General features: G+C 49.0%; 1 protein-coding gene across 4 annotated transcripts in view; it reads right to left on the bottom strand.

Moving 5' to 3' along the window:
* SMAD7 (SMAD family member 7) overlaps nucleotides 1–7,740 on the bottom strand; it is a 28,551-nt gene extending 20,811 nt beyond the window's left edge. For 2 of the 4 annotated variants that reach the window (XM_071581195.1, XM_071581198.1), the window contains exons 1-3: nucleotides 7,448–7,583; nucleotides 5,947–7,315; nucleotides 4,854–4,907 (exon numbers count right to left, since the gene is read on the bottom strand). In XM_071581195.1, the coding sequence (XP_071437296.1) occupies nucleotides 4,854–4,907; nucleotides 5,947–6,457 (565 nt within the window). In that variant the 5' untranslated portion in view covers nucleotides 6,458–7,315; nucleotides 7,448–7,583. Of the gene's footprint in view, nucleotides 1–4,853; nucleotides 4,908–5,946; nucleotides 7,584–7,666 lie in introns of those variants that run through there. The other 2 variants (XM_071581197.1, XM_071581196.1) reach the window with 2 other exon arrangements.
* Nucleotides 7,741–18,535: the final 10,795 nt, after the last annotated feature.

Here is an 18,535-nt window from a genome sequence, read left to right as displayed (position 1 = left end):
TTCCAAAGGGCTTAGCAGGAAGCGATTACTAATTGTCCGTGCAGAGACGGTAGTTCATCAAGAAGCATCCACCCTAACTCGTTGTCTCAGTCAAGGCTGCGCTTCATCACCAGCCAACGCTGATTATAGACCGGCAGAAATTACAGGCTGGCTGCCACCTCTCCAGCCAAGTCACAGGGTAAGGAGATCAAGGTTGTCACCGTTCTGATGTAAGTGAGCTTCCAAAAATGCTTAAATCATGGCTTTATGCACCCAATTTAGTCAACACCTGTAACTCACCAAAATGGGAACTGAAAGGGAAACATCTCTCTTTTTGCAGCAAATGGTTTATGTTTGCATTCCCCCCCCCCCCCCCCCTCAATTTTTGTCACCACCAGCTGCTGGCAGATCTTACTGTCCCCTCCTGGGACAGGTGGGCATCTGGACCTCCTCCTCTATGCACCATCAGAGGGCAGGGTAAGATCTGCTGCTCCATAGGGGTTTTTCCTGATGCAGGGAGGTGTTGGAGCTCAAAATGGATCTTTCTACCCTAAATCTATTCCTCCAGGTGAAAAGTCAGAAACCAACACTGATCTCCTGGTCTTACATGCAAACTCCAGCTTTTTGGTCACTACTGTTAGGACTACAAGCTCAAGGACAAGCCTGAGAAGACCTGTAAAGTTCATGCAACCTTCTGGTTCTCTGGGACTTCGGGTTTCATCAAATTTGGGCTCCCTAGCGATATCATCTTGCTCATATCTGTACCTCAAAGCAAGAGCCACCACTGGGAGAGATGATTTCCTCCATACTGATAAAGCAATTCTTCCAGATTCCATCTCTGAAATTCCAGTGAATAAGAAATTCCTGTCTGCATAACCTCATTTTATCAGAGTGAAGTAGAAGCCCTAACAGGAATATACAGTTTAACAGGATATACTTAATCAAACCGAAAACAATAGGGGAGACAGGAAATAGACTTACTTGTGAAATACTGTATACCATACGCTCTCTAAATGCCTTGGCTCTCTAAATGCATTGTCGTGCTTTCTATGCTTTAAAGACACACGGTTTTTACTTTTTTTAACCCTTTCTAGTCCAGACAGATTACCCCCACCATCCCACTGCAATGGTTTCAACCTGCTTGGGCTACAGATTCTTTCTAAATGCAGGCTGGACCACCCTGCCCTGCCCTGAGCTCCCTCTGCCACCAGCTACAGCTCCCCAAGGAGTTCCTGCAGATAAGGAACATAATGGGGCCTTTCTACACTGTCTTGCTGCAGTGATCATACCTGACCAGGTCCTCCGTTAGCACATCAGACAGGACTGCAGGACAAAATCCTACCCCAACTTAAAATGCCTTACACTAGCAACAGGGGGATGTGCTTTCATGACTTTACCAGCTCCCTTCCTGTGTCCCATGAACTACCTTCTAAAGTATCTTAACAAGACACAGAGCTGGTGCATCTCAACTCTAGACCAACTGTGATAGTCAGGAATGGGATAAGCCCAAAGGCAGGACTCTCACAGTTCATCCTGGCACTCTTCCCATCACAGCAGAGCTGCCCAGGGCTCTTGTTAGTAGGGGGTACTGGGGCTCCTTTTATCTTCAGCACAACAGAAGTTGTAGAATCAAAGGTTTATCCAAGCCTGCTGCACACCAATCTCGTCCCAACGCTGCCTTCCCATAGCATGAAACCATTGCAGAGACATACAATTATTCCTGGTGGCCAACAGCCCAACCTTGAAAGCTCTCAAATAGCTCCAGAAAGCTGTCAAACCTTCAACTTCCCTGAAAGTTGATGCCACAGGAGGGCATTCAGCTCTGCAGAGACATCTCAGTGAGTCTCCTGCACTCTCACACTCCAGCACCACCATGACCAGTCACCTAGGAGGACAATGGTGCCAGTTGCATCCCCTTGTCCCACTTAATGATGCATCAACAATCTGTCTGAATTATTTGAGAGCTCTGCTATCCATCTCACTTTCAACACAGCTGCAAGTGGCAGCTCCTGCAGGGACATCAGGAATGCTGAGCAGTCACACACCTCCAGAGCAACCCACCATCATCCATCCCTGCAAAAGTCCTGTGTAAGGAAGAGTTGAAGTCCTCTCATTGGCTAAAGTCCTCCTCCACTCCTGGTAGCATTCAAGGACAGGTTGGACGGGACTTGAAGCAACCTGGTCTAGTGGAAGGCATCCCTGCCCATGGCAGGGGGGTTGGAACGAGATGAGATTTAAGATCTCTTCCAACCCAAATCATTCTGGGATTCTGTGAATGAACCATCCAGCCTGACCTTCAGCTGTCCCACAAGAAACCTGACCATCAAGGGTAGAACTTCCCACTCTACAACAAGGACACAAATATCAAATCTATCCTACCAACACACAACAATTCAATGCCTACAACAGGCTCCCAGCTCCCTGTCCCTCCCAGCTTTCCTCCAGCCTGTGACACACTCTGTCTCAGTCTCCATCACCTCCAAAAAAAAAAAAAAAAACCTATCATAAGAGAGATTTAGACAAGACAGAAGGAAGAAATTGTTTATGATGAGGGTGGTTAAGCACTGGCACAGGTTGCCCAGAAAGGCAATAGATCCCCCCATCCCTGGAAACATTTAAGGTCAGGCTAGATGGGACTGTGAGCAACCTGTTTTAGCTGGAGATGTCCCTGCTCAGTGCAGGAGGGCTGGACCAGATGGCCTTTAGGGTCTCTCTGAACACAAATCTTTCTTTGATTCTATGATCATGGGCCCTGGCAACCTCTGCTAGAGAGCCCACACCAGTCCAGACCCGCCTATCTGTCCACATGAAGCACTTACAAGACATACCACTAAACTCTTAAAAAACTTTTATCACCACTACCACACTTAATCAAAAAGCAGAAGTTTCCTGCTAGATGCACATCCCCAGCTCCACTGCCAGAGCTGAAATGTAGAGTGTTCCCACACAAGATGCCAGGGGAGAAGACGGCTGAGGTGCATTAGCCAGGTAAAAATACTTCACACCTTCCCATGGTCACCTACTCTCCCTTTCCCATCTTACCAGCCCACAACACAAAATCCTCAACAAGTGGCTGGGAAACTGCCACAGGAGATGGCACCACTGCTGGGATGGGAAACCCTCAGTCTTTCTGCAGAGGAAACACTGAGAAGCCCTGAGCTTGCAAAACCCACCTGCCACAACAGACTTCCAGGCTCCGCTTGTGCCTGTCGCAGCCCCATTAGTCAGACCTCAGCTGCCAAACGGATTTTTCTTTCAAAAAGGAAAAAAAAAGGACTTTTTTGGTGAGTAACCCAGTTGTTTCTGTGCTTCCGATGGGCAGCGTTAATCACTTCCTATTGGCCAATAGGAATAACTTTTCCTTTCGAAATGGCACATTCATGTTCTGCGGCTTTTCTGTTTACACACATTTTGCTACCTTATGTCAACACTTGCTAATGAATAAATATATCATTCGGCTAACTGAAAATAAGATCCTGGCAGAGGCATATTGGATGTTTAAATGCTGCTAATAGATTTATCCTGACATCTTTACAGGAAATCAAACCCAAGCTTTAACCCTTCCCTCCTGCAGCTCCAAACTCCTGTGCACTCCATGCCAGGGTGGAAAGAAAGGCCATAAGGGCAGAAGGAGGAACTTTTAGGGGAGCACTGCAGGGATGCAGTCAACATGATGCCAAAACCCACAAAACTTTGTGACCCAGCAGACCCTCAGAGTCTATCACAGAACAACCCTTCTGCATCCCAGCATGAGCTCAGGATGCTGAACCTACCCCAAATATCTCTCTTTCATTCCTAAGCCTTTATGTCCTGATTTTTTACACCAAGGCAAAATAGCTCATGCTTTGCAACCTGATTTTGTTAAACAGCTCTACTTATTTCCACAAGGCATAGTAAGACTTATTAGTGTTGTTGAAGAGTTTGCAGAGGAGGGAAAACAACAGTACAGCCTCCAAGGGAGCTGTGGGCAGGATGGGACTGACTTCCAAGCAGCTTCAAGGCTGGGGTTTCTTTTATTCCCAAGAAACTGAGGAGAGGTAATTCTATAAAAATCATTCCTTTGGCCAAAACAAACCCCAACCAAACAACCTCATACTGGTCTTCAGAAGCCAGGAGCAGTTCCTCCCGACTCCCCCCACCCGTTTCTGATTCTCCCCACCTCTCCTCCTCCTTCCAGCCTGATTTATCTCACACCCGGCAAGCTCACTGCCAACCAAGAGTTTATGCAGACAACCGCAAAAGGGCTGGTGCCAGCCTCAAACGGGCTTCTCCCCTGGCACCCTGACATTCAATTACAAGCAACAGGCATGCAGAGTGGTGCTAAAAAAATTTAAAAAAAAACCCAAACAAACAAAAACCCAAAAACTAAAAAACAACCAAAAACTCAAAACAAAACAAAAACTTTTCAACCTCTTTCTCTATTTTTTTTAACCTGATGAGGCAGGATTAGGCTCCTATAAAACCCAAGAATGATTTCCAGCAAGTCCATCTGTCAAGGTTCATTGAGATTCCCAGGCTTCAGGGAGATGCTGCGCTGGATCCCAACCTAAATCCCTAAAAATTCACCCAGGGGTGCGGGAGCATTGCCATTTCCAACTGGAGCCCGTGGTTTTCCTGGCTGACTCAAGCAATACAGGCCTGTGCTGCACTGCAATCCCTCTTGGAGTTTCCTGCCAGAGTTTTAAAATCCTACTTTGTGCACAGAGTGGCTTAGATAAATTATATGTTAATTCTTCCAGGGGTAGCAGGAGGCACAGAAGCACACAAGCAGCCAAAAGTAAAATGCATGACAGAGGCAGGACACAGTTTTCCCTGAGAAAGGGTCTGTTTTCCCTTTTTTATATCTTAGTCTGCATTGAAAAAAGTCCACTTACCAGTTGGTTTGAGAAAATCCATTGGATATCTGGAGTAGGGTGGAGGGGGAGACTCTGGAATTAGAAAAGTACAGAGAAAATAAAGGCAGAGCCATGAGAAAGAAAAAAAAAAGAAAAGAAAAAAGATAGGAACTTATGATAACAGTGGCATTCTTTTAGCAAAACTGTTTGTCTTAGCTCTGGGGGTTGGAGGCAGGGCAGCGAGGCGGTGATTGCCTTGATATTTAGCTGTCAGATAAACAAAAGGGGCCGTCTGGCGCCAGTCTCCCTGCTATCTGCCGCTCGGGCTGTCTGATCGGGGCCTCCTTGGCTCGGTGGAGCCGCGGCAGCGCCGGGGCCGCCCGGCCCCTCTAATCCCCCGGCACCGCGCGGGGACGGCGGGGAGGCAGCGCCGGGGAGGGGAGGGGCGGGGGGGGGGATCGCCCCCTCCCCTAAATATGAAAGGGGGGGAAAAAATACATAAACCACGGCACTGGAAAGTTTTTTGTGCCAGTGCGGTGGGGTTTGTTGTTTGTTGTGGGTTGTTTTGTTGGTGGTGGGGGTTTTTTTCCAGAAGGAAAAAAAATGTTTAGGGGGCTGCGAGTGGGGGGATGCATCCATGCGTCCCTGTAGCCCCTCCATACATGCATCCCTGCACCCACCTCCAACTCCTGCACACTCCTAGCTCCTGCACCCCCTATATCCATCCTTTCATCCCCTCCATTCTTTGCACCCCTGTACCCCCTATATCCCCTTCATTCCCCTGTACCTCTGTATCCCCTACATTCACTATATCCCTGCATCTGCTCCATCCCCTAAACTCCTGTACCCTCTACATTCCTCCACCCCCTCTATCCCCTGCACCCCACAATATCCCTGCATCCCCTCCATCCCCTGCACACCTCTGGCCCCTCCCTGCACCCCTGTACCCCCTGTATTCTTCCATCCCCTCCATTCCCTGCACCCGTGTACCCCCTAATATCCCTGCCGCCTCTCCATCCCCTGCACCCTTCATCCCTTGCATCCCCTATATCCCTGCATCCCCTGCATCCCCAAAACACAGCTCTAGTTCCCGCAGACCCTGCACCCCCTGCCGCCCCCCCCGTCGCTGTACCTAGCTCGCAGAGCCGGCTGAGGTGGTGCGGGTTGCAGCAGACGAGCTCGGGGTGAGCCTTGCCGTAGGATTCACAGCAACATAACCGCTTCACTTCGGAGCAGTGGCGGAGGTCGGGCCAGCGGAACACCTTGCAGAGCAGCACGGGCAGCGGGTACCAGTGCTGCCCCAGCCGCGAGTCGGCTTTGGCGGGCAGCAGCAGGCAGGGCGTCCGCGCCCCGCCGCGGGACTCCACGGCGTGCAGCAGCCCCTCCAGCTGCCGCTCCTTCAGCCGCTTCAGCACGGCGTGGGTCAGCGCCTTCAGTTCCGCCTCCGCGCCCGCCGCTGCCCGCCCGCCGCGGGCCGCCTTGCCCGGGCAGCACCCGCGCCCCCCGCCCAGGTGCGCCCGGGGCTCGGCCCCCGCCGCCGCCGCGCCGGGCTCGCCCGCCGCCGCCTCCTCCTCCTCCTCGCCGCCGGGCGCACGGCTCCGCCAGAGCCGCCGCACGAGCACCGAGCGTTTGGTCCTGAACATGCGGGACGAGAGGAGGGGCCCCCGGCTACAAAACGGGCATGTCGTCCGCCGAGCATGAAGGGGCCGGCAGCCGGGATGCGGCGGCGGCGGGCAGCGGCGGGGGGCAGCGGGGCCGAGGCGGGCTGTGGCATGCGCCAGTCTCCGCGCTGGGGCCGCGGGTCCCGCCGCCTCCCGCGGGGGGATGCGCCGGCCGCGCCTCCGCCCGCTGCGATACAATTAAAATCGAAAAAATTACCCCCAAAAAACAAAAATTAAAAAAAATTACGGTGGGGGAAGGAAAAAAAAATAAAGGGAGTAGGGAGGCGGGCGGCAGCGGGGGAGGGGAAGAGCCGCGGCTCGCTGCGGCTTTGCCCAAAAAAGCGGAGAAAAAAATAAAAAAAATAATCCCCGTCTAGAGCCCGCGGGGGGAGGCGGGCGGGGGATGTACCGCCCTGCGCGGGTGCGGAGCGCGGCCCGAGCCGCGGGTGCGGAGCCGCGGGCGCCCGGGGGCCGCCGCTGTGCCCATCAACCCGCCGCAGCGGTGCGGCGCAGGGCACAGCCGGGAGGTGGGAATCGAAAAACGCGAGCCAAAACGCCGACTGTTTTAAAAGAACAGAACAAAACAACAACAAAAATTTTTAAAAAATAAATTTAAAAAAAAAAACCAAAACACCAACCCTAAGGTTTGGACGTCGGTTTAAGCATCTGTCACAAAAGAGGCGGACGAGCGCATCCAGAGTGTTGTATCCCTTTTTTAAAGCCCAGGTCGTCCTGATGCGGGGTTCGGGGTGGTTTTTTTGTTTTGTTTTTTGGTTTGGGTTTTTTTTTCTCCTCCTTCTTCCCAAAGGTTTTAATCCACACGGAGTCTTGATCCGGCTGCTACGAAGAGAAAGAAAGGGAATAAAAAAAAATGGAGAAGAAGACGAAAAGTGGGGCTGCGTCCCCTTCTTCCTTCCTTTCCCCTTAGCCGCGCCGGGCCGAGTCGGGCCCGCCGCTCCCGGCGGTGCTTACATGGGTGCGGGGCTGCCCGCCGGCCGCCGACCCTCTCCGTGCTGCCGGCGCCTCTGCCGCGGTGCCCTTTTTTTCCCCTCCTCTCTCCTCCTTCCTGCCTTCCCCTCCTCCTCCTCCTCCTTCTCCTCCTCCTCCTTCTCCCTTCTCGGCTTGGCTCTTCCCTCCCCTCCCCTCAGCTCCCCGCAGCCTCCCTCCCTCCCTCTCTCTCCCTGCCCGCACCTCCGTCCGTGCCGCGCTGCGGGCGCGGGGCGCGGCGGGAGCGCAGCCGGCGCGGTGCCTGCGCCCTCCCCCGGTCCCCCCGCCCCGGCGGCGGCTTCGCAGTGCGCAGCAGCCCGGCCCGGCCCCGGCCCCGTCACGTGGGCGTCTAGACACCGTGTCGCTCCGGGGAAAAAAAAATAAAATAAATATATCTATATATTATATTTATCTCCAACCGCTCCTTGCGCAAGAGGCGGCTCGGGTTGCGGGGAGGTTGTGGGTCTGTGTGCCCCCCCGCCCCCTTCTCCCGATACTCTCCACCTTCATCCCTGCAGCCTGGATGGGGGCGCGGGTTTGTACTCCCCTCCCTCCCCATCAACCCCTCACCCAGTGGAGAGACCCCTGGGCTGCGGGGTGCTGGTTCTCAGCCTTAAGCATAGAAATATGAAGCCAGATCAACCGTAAAAAATTAAAATATTGGTATGGTTCTGGGTATCGAACGAGGGCACGGCACAAAAAAGCAATAATAATAATTTGTACTTTTACAGCACCTGTCACCAAAGGACGGGAGCCTCGTTACATCCCGATTCTCAGCAAACGCAAACCAGAAATGATGAGCATGTAGCATTCTGAAATCTTATTAGGAGGTACCACTAGTTGTAACAACCCTTGGTGATAGAAATGTTACTTATTGGAGTTGTTACTAGTGGTAACAAACCCTGAGCGCCCCACGGATCCTCCATTCCAATTCTGGACCTGCAGAGGACTGGGAACCTGAGCCACCAAGAGGCTGCGCTCTTGGGCGAGCCCCGCTGCGCTCTGTGGCCGAGCTGGGAAGTCCGGCCAGACTTCCTAGCGCCAGGCTTGGCAAGGCAGGAGAACTCCCCAGGGGTCCCCATCCCGCACGCACTCCCACGGAGGAGTAGCTCCCTTTTCACAGAGTAACTGCGGGCGGATAAGTTGCTTTAAGGTCACTCTCTAAATCAGTTATCGCATCGGAAGGAAGAGCCAAGACTCTTAAATCATGGTTGCTATAAGCGAATCCAATTCAAATCCAAAACTAATGCAACGAACTAAACACCACGCCAGCCATAAACCACATAAAACAGGGAATGCCCTGAGCTGTGCAGCCAGGGCATCCCCAGGGTGCCTGTCCTGGATCCTTGCCTTTGGTATAGGCAGGAGGACAGGGATAATTTTAGTGCTCAATTGTGCAAATATTCACGTGAGTCAGTCAAGGATGCTTCGAACAGGCCTGGTATTTGCAGAATCTGGGTCTAAATTAGCTAGAAAGGGACTAGATTTGGAGGCAGCCCTATTAAACGACAATGAGACTGTACCCACCCAGGCACAAAATCTACTCAAAATCTTGATAAATAGTAGGGGGAAAAATGAGGAGGGGAAGTACATTATTTTCTTGCACCAGAAAGAATAATTTAGGCAGTCTTGTTATGAAGCTGGGGTCTGAGGAAGGAGATGGACTCCTCAAAGAGATGCACATCAAGCTGCCTCTCAAATTCTGCAGTAGTTGCTGCTGCAGCTGAGGTGGAGTCAGAGGTGGAGAGAGCTGTGGGGAGTCCAGGGCACAGCCCTCCCGCCTCGGAGTGACAGTGGGGGCCAAATCAGAACAGCATCAGCATCTGGGTCTGCTGCACATATGGAAAAAATCCCATTTAATTTAAAATGGTCACTTCTGCAGCCTGAAAAATGGAATTTAGGTGATGTTTTTAGTTCAATACCTTGTTCAGCAGCCTCCAGAGTGACCTCACATACACCAAGGCTGATTTCCTCACTTCCTCAGAGAACCTCAAACCCTTTCCCTGTGATGAAAATGGTAAATTGAGAGTGGAAAAAAAATTCCTTCTCATTCCTGTATTTGCTGGTGAAAGAGACACACTGGACATGTCTATTAATCCATGAATTATATTTCTTAATTTTTTTAAACTTCCCAGGCTAAATGAGGTTAAAAGTTTCTCTTTCTGTTTGTTTGGTTGGTTTTTCCCCCCTTTATGTTCCTCTTGCCTCACTACTGGCGACTGGAATTACTTTATTGCCATGAAGTGACAAAAAGTATAACGTAGGGTATGCTGTGAAGAGATAGAGAACAGGAATGGGGGCCAGGAGTTAAAACAATTTTTTGGCCCAGACATAGGTTCTCCAGGTGACCTTGGGCACGTCCTTTTCCCTGTGAATAGGGACCTGGGCTTTGGCACCTCTGGTTGCCCATCTGTGTACCTGGGCCATCAGTGCTTGCCTGGTTTTGTGATCTCTGCAAGTGAAAATTACCCCAGAAGTGCTAAATATTAAATAACCGATAAAGAATGGCTTTCTAATTAACCCTGCAAGCTTGTTTAAATAGACCATATGTATATGCCCATATGGAAAATACAAAAATACGCATAATGAAGCTGATAAGTATGGGCATGGCTTGGGGGGATGCTCGGAGAGGGGGTTATAGCCACACCCTGCACTGCTCTGGATGTATTGCTCAAACGTCAGCCTGGGCCTCAAACCTGTCTCAAAATGTACAAGAGTCACTATTAATCCCTGAGAAGAGAAAAAAAAATTCTGTTTGAGTCATAGAATCCTAGAATTGTTTGGGCTGCAAGGGACCTTAAAAGCTTATCTTGTTCCAACTCCCATGCCAGGGCAGGGAGACCTTCCACTAGGCCAGGTTGCCTCAGTCCTGTCCAACTTGGCCTTGGACACTTCCAGGGATGAGGCAGTCACAGCTTCTCTGCCCAACCTGTGCCAGGGCCTCATAGGCAAGAATTTCTCCCTTCTGTTAGTCTGAATGTCCCCTCTTTCAATATAAAACCATCAGCCCTTGTCCTATCACTCTAAACCCTACTAAAAAGTCTGTGCCCATCTTTCTTCTAAGCCTCTTTTAAGTATTGAAAGGATTTATATGACTTATTGCATTTGTATAATGTGTTTGTACAACGTACTACATCCCTCCTGCCAAACACATTAGGTCCTGGGTGTAAAATCCCACAGAGCCCACCCTCCACAGCTCTCAGCCTCTTTCTCACGGGGGTTTCTGGGGACTTTTCCTGAACCCAGCTGGCTTTGAAGAGCTAAAGCAGAGTTAATTTGCATTGCAATTCAGCCTTTGACAGACAGTTGGAGCCAAGGCACTGTTAACCTAATTGTTTTGCTAACAGCACCAGGGTGTGAGACTCACCAAAGGCACTTCCAACAAAGGGGATAAAAACAGAATAGGGGAGAAAAAAACCCCTTTTCCTGACATCATTACGGGTACAAACAAACAGAGCTGATCCCTCTTCATACACTTTCCAGGCGAGGGTCAATAACAAACACACTTTGCTCTTTTGGGGGTATGTCTCTCCTTTTCATAGCAGTGAAAAGCCATTCAGGGGAGGTAGGAGAGAACAAGCCAGGCTGAAGGCAGGGCTGAGGCAGCCCAGGCTGGCTCCTGGCACTCTCCCATCCTTTTGTGCACATTAGGAATAGCTAAGCTTGTGGCCCTGCTTCTATTTTTATGCATTATTTTGAGAGCAGGACTCTCAAGCAATGTTCAAAGTCTGGGTTATGATGCCATTTTGACTGTAGCCAAAGTCTCCTTCCACTCCAGCAGCTCATGTCGAGACAGCAAATTCAAACTACAAGACCTCAGGCTTGCAAAGAAAAGTATTCTCCAAGCAACCTTTATCTGTGCCAAGCAGCAGATCACAAAGAGACAAGGACCTCATGCTCTTGCTCTTGTCACGCAGCACTGCAGGCTAAAATCATTTCAGTGCTAGTGCTCCTGGGTGTAAGCAGCCATTCCAAGGCTGGTCTGTTGGAAAAGGATTCAGGGTGTGTGCGCAAGGGAAGAATTACTGTTTCCAGCTCTGGGGTCTCCAGCATCAGAAGGATCTGGAGCTGCTGCAGCAGTGAGTCCAGAGGAGGCCACAGAGATGCTCCAGGGCTGGAGCCCCTCTGCTCTGAAAAAGGGCTGGGAGAGCTGGGGGGGCTCACCTGGAGAAGAGAAGGCTCCAGGGACTCCTGAGAGCCCCTGCCAGTGCCTAAAGGGGCTCCAGGAGAGCTGGAGAGGGACTGGGGACAAGGGATGGAGGGACAGGACACAGGGAATGGCTTCCCAGTGCCAGAGGGCAGGGTTAGATGGGATACTGGGAAGGAATTGCTGTCTGTGAGGGTAGGCAGGCCCTGGCACAGGTTGGGCAGAGAAGCTGTGGCTGCCTCTGGATCCCTGGAAGTGTCCAAGGCCAGATTGGTTGGGGGATTGATCCACCCAAGTCAAATGTCCACCAGTAGCTGTGGCAGGCACCGGTGCTGGCTCAGAGGGCTCCTACAGACATGGTAATGCCTTGACTAACCAAAGCACTCACACATGCCTGACTGAGTATGTGCTTTGCTGGCTGAAATTTTGTTAGCTTTATAGTTCAACCACACAAATGTTGTACTGCTTAGAGGGGTTAAACACAAGGCAGTCTCCTTGCCAGGTCTCTCTTACACCAAAATATAGAAAATTATGTATATAAATAATTATTAAATCTATATAATATCTCCCTCATCCTAGTGGAAGAATTTGCTGTTTGGAATGCAAGATGCTAATATAACCATGTCCATCAAAGTGGAATGTGCATGGTTTAGGGATCAGGCTGGCCCCAGTGTGCTGGGGTAAAGGAAGAATTAACTTGGGCCTGTGTCAGAGGGCAAGTGTTGCTGCCAAAGAGGATCTGGTGTCCCACAGCCACGAGATAAACCAAGCTGGACAGCAAAAGCAGTGCCTGCCCTTTGTAGCTGGTCACTCACAGCCATACAGTGTCCACTGAGCTGTGTCACCCCACTGTACCTCAAACAACCCATGGCAGCAGTGCTGTGCTTCCAGTGGGGCTGAGATTCAGCCTGGCTGCTGGCAAATGTCACCAGTGGGATTTATGTCCAGAAGGTGAGAGAGATTTAGGTCAGACAGTCTGGGAGGGGATGATGCTGGAGCTGGGCACAGCAGCACAGGAGAATACGATGTCATTTGGGAGCCAGGGGCCACACAGAGGACACACAGGGCTGTTGAGGGGGAATGAGAAGGGGAGTATTGGAGACAGGTGGAATATTTTAGAGAGAATAAGGAAAAGCCTGCAAAACCCTTTAGCTGGGACATACTATGCTGAGGCAAAGGGTGGCTGATTCCTCCAGCAGTCCAACCTAGAGATCCTGATGCCTTGGAGCTCCCTAGGACCTGGCAGAGTGGGAAGTTCAATATTAATATAAAAACACAACCTTAATGTACTTTTCATTTGTATTGTACCTGTACTTCTGTGTTTCAGATGTCTGAAAGAGTAACTCTAAGTGTGCAGACTTGTTTTGGTGTCTAAGTTCTCAAAAAGGGATTTTTTTTGCTATAACAAAACAGCTAAGTGGCACTGCTGGAACATTTTAAAGGTAAGCACATGTGGACAGTATTGCTGGCATCCTCCTTTCAACACTTCAATTTCAGTGTTGTAAATTAAAATCCTCTTTATTTCAACCAAGTACATTTGCCAGGTGCATGAACAGTAAGGTTTTATTTGTAGTTACCTATGGCAAGCTCTGGACCAGATAGTGGGGTGCATGGAAAGAGTTGGGGCTGACATGAGAAATAACTGTTTTCTACCTTGTAATTCCTTCTCCTGACACCTCTGGAGAACAGAGGAGGTGGAGACTTTCTGGTTTCAGTCAGATTTGCCTGTAGACCTACCCATGGCAGGGGGGTGGGAATGAGATGATCTTTTGTGTCCCTTCCAACCCAAACCATACTGTGCTTCCATGATTCTAGGATGCCAGGGTACACCCCACGTGAGCATGCACTGCCTCCTGGAATACCTGGTATACACTGAATTCATTGCAACACATATGCCTGGAGGCACTGGGGAAGGGTGGAGTGTCCATCACTTGTTAACAGCATTTCAGTCCTAATGTTATCAAGCCAATCCCTGAATTCTGACTTTAGGGAGATTTATCAGGTCCTGAAAGATGAGCTACTCAGGTGCAGATACAAGGCAGGGATGTGCCCTTTTTCTCACCCAGAAGAGGGGACTGAGGTGTCAGTGTTCTGCAGATCAGTTTGCCAGCGGGAGGAGCCCATACGCCCCCCCCCAAACCAAACAAAAGCACTCCAAACCCTTTTTGGCAGAAGGGAACAATTGTAAAAGGGATGGGAGAGTAGCAGGCAAAGCAAGAGGAAAAACTCCAGCTTCTGTATTTCCTATTGCCGGTAGGTAGGGGTGTAATTTTGGAGTTCCTTCCTTTTTAATGGGATAGGTCATAACCTTACCATCATTTATGTCTTTCTGTATTTATTGCAGTGGCCTGGCCAGACACACCGTGGAGCTGATTTCGCTCCCTCAAACGTTAGCCATGTCCTCACAGATGGCAACATACCAGCCTATGCTTTTCACAGACTTTTCCAAGGAAAATTCCCACTGATGCTAACAGGAAGTTTGTCCAGTCAGAGGCAGGGATCAGCCTGGTTGCAAAAAGAAAACTCTCATATTTGTGGTGAGTTGTTTGGGATCAGTGTTCCTCACCTTGACCTACAGATTGACATAAAAAAATAATACAACATTCAGACATCCACGATCAAGGACTTTATAAAGAACTGACTTTTTACATGTGGAGTATTTCAGTTACACTGTGCAAATGTGCTTCAGGGAATATGGTTTGGATTTCTTGTCCTCAAATCCAATACAAATTCTTGCTTAAAATAAGAAATCATTGGATGTTTCTTTATATTCCACCTCTCTGGATGACAATATTTTAGGCTTATGTATGATACACCTCCATGACGTGCATAAGAGATAATGGAGAAGTGCATACAAATAATTAAGAGATGCTCCAAAATCAGAACAACTGAGACAAATTACATCTTTTGTCTACAATGACTTAACCATGAAATGCTCGCATCAGTGGGAAAAAAAAAAAGGTATTGGTGATAGATTATTGAGTCTCTTGAAAACATAGGATGAGCCAAAAACTAGATGCTGTGCTAGGAGGATGCAAGCGAGAAGAGAAGCATCGTTTTTCAACGGTAATGATCCAGGTGGAGCAATTAACCACTGGTTGTGGCGGATGCTTCGTCAATAATAATTGTGAAGTGAGGTTTTGGTGGTATTCAGGCGATGAGCTCCAGCTGGTTCAAACCTGTACGGGTGCAGGGAGCCTTTCTGCCCCGAGTTACCCAGGTGGGTAGTCTAGACAGCAGGAATAACCCTTTGTACCCAATAATTTATGAATTAGTAGAGCCAGTGTATTAAAACAGACAATTGAAAAGTCCTCATTTGTCTAAATGTAGGGTTGGGATTCTTTAATAGCTTTTTACAAATATTAAACCCAACTGAAATGCTTTCATGACAGCCTTGCACATGGCTCAGTTCCAGGAAAAGCAACCTGCTGGGAATTGATTTTTTCTCTAAAATATCCAAGTGATGGAAATTGCCCGAGAATTGGAGAGTGGCACTGAAATAAAACTGGAACTCTGCCTGATAGTCACTACCAACAGGATGAGAAAATTTCTTTCAACTCGAAATAAGGGAGTTTCAGGTAAGCAAGAAATATAGGATTGGATGGGAACTGACTACTCTGATTTCACAATCCAAATTGCATAAACTGAAGAAAAAAGAAGTATTAGTAGTGAAGTGTAATTTAAAGATTGGATTTTCAAAAGCACATTACCCAAACCTGCACATTCATTTCATCTGGAGGGAAGAAGGCACGCCATCTGATACCAATGATTAATCCAAAGGAGGCCCAGACTTGTTCTCCTCATTGAAGAGGAGAAATTACATACTCTGAAAGCAAAAACAGCTGTACTGTCTGAGATACCTGTGGGTCCTCTAGAGGCTGCAGAACATGGCCCATCTTTTCCCACATGTATTAATACTTGGGTTTTTTTTCAAAAACATAAATGTAACTTTGGATCTGAAATATCCAAAGTATACTAGAGACATTTTTTTAAATTTTTCTTTCTTTTTTTTTTTTTAAATTATTTTTGGGCATTTGCTGGCATAATTTAATGACAGAAAGTTGAACCACCCAACACCACATATGGAATAGAGTAGAAAACTGAATTAAAGCAAAGAGGGAAAGTGCACCAGAACAGATCCAATGCCAACTCTGCCTTCAGGTTCTGAGAAAGACCTTAGATATTAAAGAGTATCAACTAAAATCAGCAAAATTAATACGGTTTCTTTTGTTTGCTAGCCCTAGTGATAATATTTAAGTGTAACCTCCCCCCACCGCCTTCCAACACTCACCCCCACAAATCACGGAGAGAGTGAAGAGCACTTCACAAAGAATTAAAGGATGAGTTTATACCCATTGTTTAGAAGCATAATTAACACGGTGTTTAAAGTAAAAGTGAGACAATTTACCACCTCCTAAAGCCCTTAAGAAATCTGAGCAGCAGACCTCCTGCCAGACTGTGTGATATCACTGGCACCATAAACAGAGCTGTGCAAGAACCACCCCATTCACAGCCCCAGCAGATAGTGTCCTTAGGTGCTAAGTAGTATTAATATTACTCTGTTTACGCTAAACAGTCTGCAACTGAGACTTCTCAAGATCACACTGACTCCTACAGGGAGTAGCCTCACCTCCAAAGGGTGTCAATGGGAGTTCAGAGCTCTCGGGGCTTCTCCACCACACCTTGGAAGGTCACAAAATCCTGAAGTGTTTTGGGTCAGAAAGGACCTTAAAGATCATCCAGTTCTAACACCCTGTCATAGGAAGGGACACCTTCCACTAGATCATGTTGCTCCAAGTGCTGTCCAGCCTGGCTTTGGATACTTCCTAGAGTAGCAAGAAGGGACAGTAAAATCTCAGCCTCTCAAATCAAAGCTAGAAACACCACAACACATTGTCCTGATACTTCTGCTGAGTCCTAACGTGAGCCTAAGTACATCATCTCAGCCTCTGTCTCACGTCTGTTTGCAGAACAGCAGGTAACCTAAATTGGCACTGCTCTGTAGGTTCGTTTCGTTTGGACTAGTTAAACTCTTTTGCAACATATTCATTACAGAAAAATGTGGTAAATTAGATTAAGTAAAGCCAGAAAGCCCTCTTAATTGCTTTGAACACAAAACCACTAGTAGTCTCAGGAGCATGGATACATTTTCTATACACCTGAACTATTTTAAGTGCTACCTCCCTGACTGCAGAGTCCTGCCGCAACACACACACACACCCTGTCCCCAGCAAGGCTCTCACAAAGCACTAGCTGGGATTCAGCTCTGTGATAAAGGATGTAAGATGTACCACACCGTCTGGTCATCTTTCAGTAGACCAAATGGGAAGTATTTGGTAATAGAAAAATTATAAAAATATGTACAGAATCACAGAATCATTTAGATTGGAAAAGCCCTGGAAGATAATAAAGTCCAACCATTTCCCCAGCACTGCCAAGGCCGCCACTAACCCATGTCCCCAAGTGCAACATCCACATCCAAATCCTTCCAGAGATGGGGATGCCACCACTGCCCTGGGCAGCTGTGCCAGGGATGGACTACACTTCCAATTAAGAAATTTCCCAGTATCCAACCTGAACCTCCCCTGGTGCCACCTGAGGCCACTTCCTCCCATCCTGTCCCTGTTCCCTGCAGCAGAGCCCAGCGTCCCCCGCCCTGGCTCCCCCCCTCCTGTCAGGGAGTTCCAGAGAGTGAGAAGGTCCCCCCTGAGCCTCCTTTTCTCCAGACTCAGCCCCCCCAGCTCCTTCAGCCACTCCTGATGCTTCAGCCCCTTCCCAGCTCCGTTCCCTTCCCTGGACACGCTCCAGCCCCTCAGTGTCTCTCCTGTCTGAGGGGCCCAGAACTGCCCCAGCACTGGAGGTCACAGCAGTGCCAGCACAGAGGACATTACAGAACACAAAATAACACCTGGACCTGCAGACCTGCCCTGCTCAGCCAGCCCCGGTCTCGGCCTCAATGGCACCCCTGGGGCTGGCAATTCCCTGCCACCTCCTTCTCCTGCTCTCCTCCTCCTCTTCCTCCTCCTCCACCACCCTTCACCCTCAGCAGCCGCACCTGATGCCACCACTCCACGTTGCCACATCCCGCGCCCACCCTGTTCCATGACACCCTTTTCCACCAGGGCCACCCCCTTGCCTCAGTTTACTCAGTGACTGTGCTTACTAACAGGTTACTCACTGCGCTATTACTCCAAGGCAAATCAACTTCTTGCAGTCAGAAGGTGCACAATTACTCCCCTCCCAGACTCCAAAGGGCAAAGTTCTGCTTTGCAGACCTTATTTTTTTTATTCACAGTGAACATGTATTCATTCCATGGTCTATCTGAAAACGAAACCGAGAAACATCAGAGGGAAGAAACCGTACAACAAACCTAATACTCTCTCCCTCCTGCCCAAAAAAGAGACCAAAGTCTGTCATTAGATGACATGGTGTTAAAGGAATGCTGTAACGTACAGAAATCCCATGCCATTATATGCGCCCCTGAGGGCAGTGTGGATTTCTGCTCCAGCCTCTGCCAAGGCACTCCAGCTCTGTTCACTAGACTGGATAGGAAGAACTCAATTAGCTCATACATCTTTTTACATTGATTGAAATAATTCATGTCACTATTGGTACTTACCTGCCTGGGCCATTTATACAATAATGTTCATCTTATGTGAATTCAGACAGAAGAAAGTGAAATTTCTGGTCTAATAGTGTTTAGGATCTCCTCAGGGAGAGAGACAAATCCCTCCAGTTTGCAATTCCTCTCCCCTCTCCTCACAGTGCAGGTGTGACACCCTTGCTGTTTGCTCCCAGAAGATGCCCAGGGAGTTGTGTGGCCCAGGTGAAACCCACAGTAAGGCACAGGTGAGTGATGTGCTGCACCTCAGACAGGTTTGTTCTGGGGACTGCTGCTGTGTGTCTCAACAAACAGTTGCATCCC

This window comes from Pithys albifrons, chromosome Z (assembly GCF_047495875.1).
Source record: "Pithys albifrons albifrons isolate INPA30051 chromosome Z, PitAlb_v1, whole genome shotgun sequence".
In the NCBI taxonomy this organism is placed as follows: domain Eukaryota; kingdom Metazoa; phylum Chordata; class Aves; order Passeriformes; family Thamnophilidae; genus Pithys; species Pithys albifrons.
Note: the sequence above shows the minus strand (reverse complement) of the source record. Positions and strands in the feature narration are given on the sequence as shown.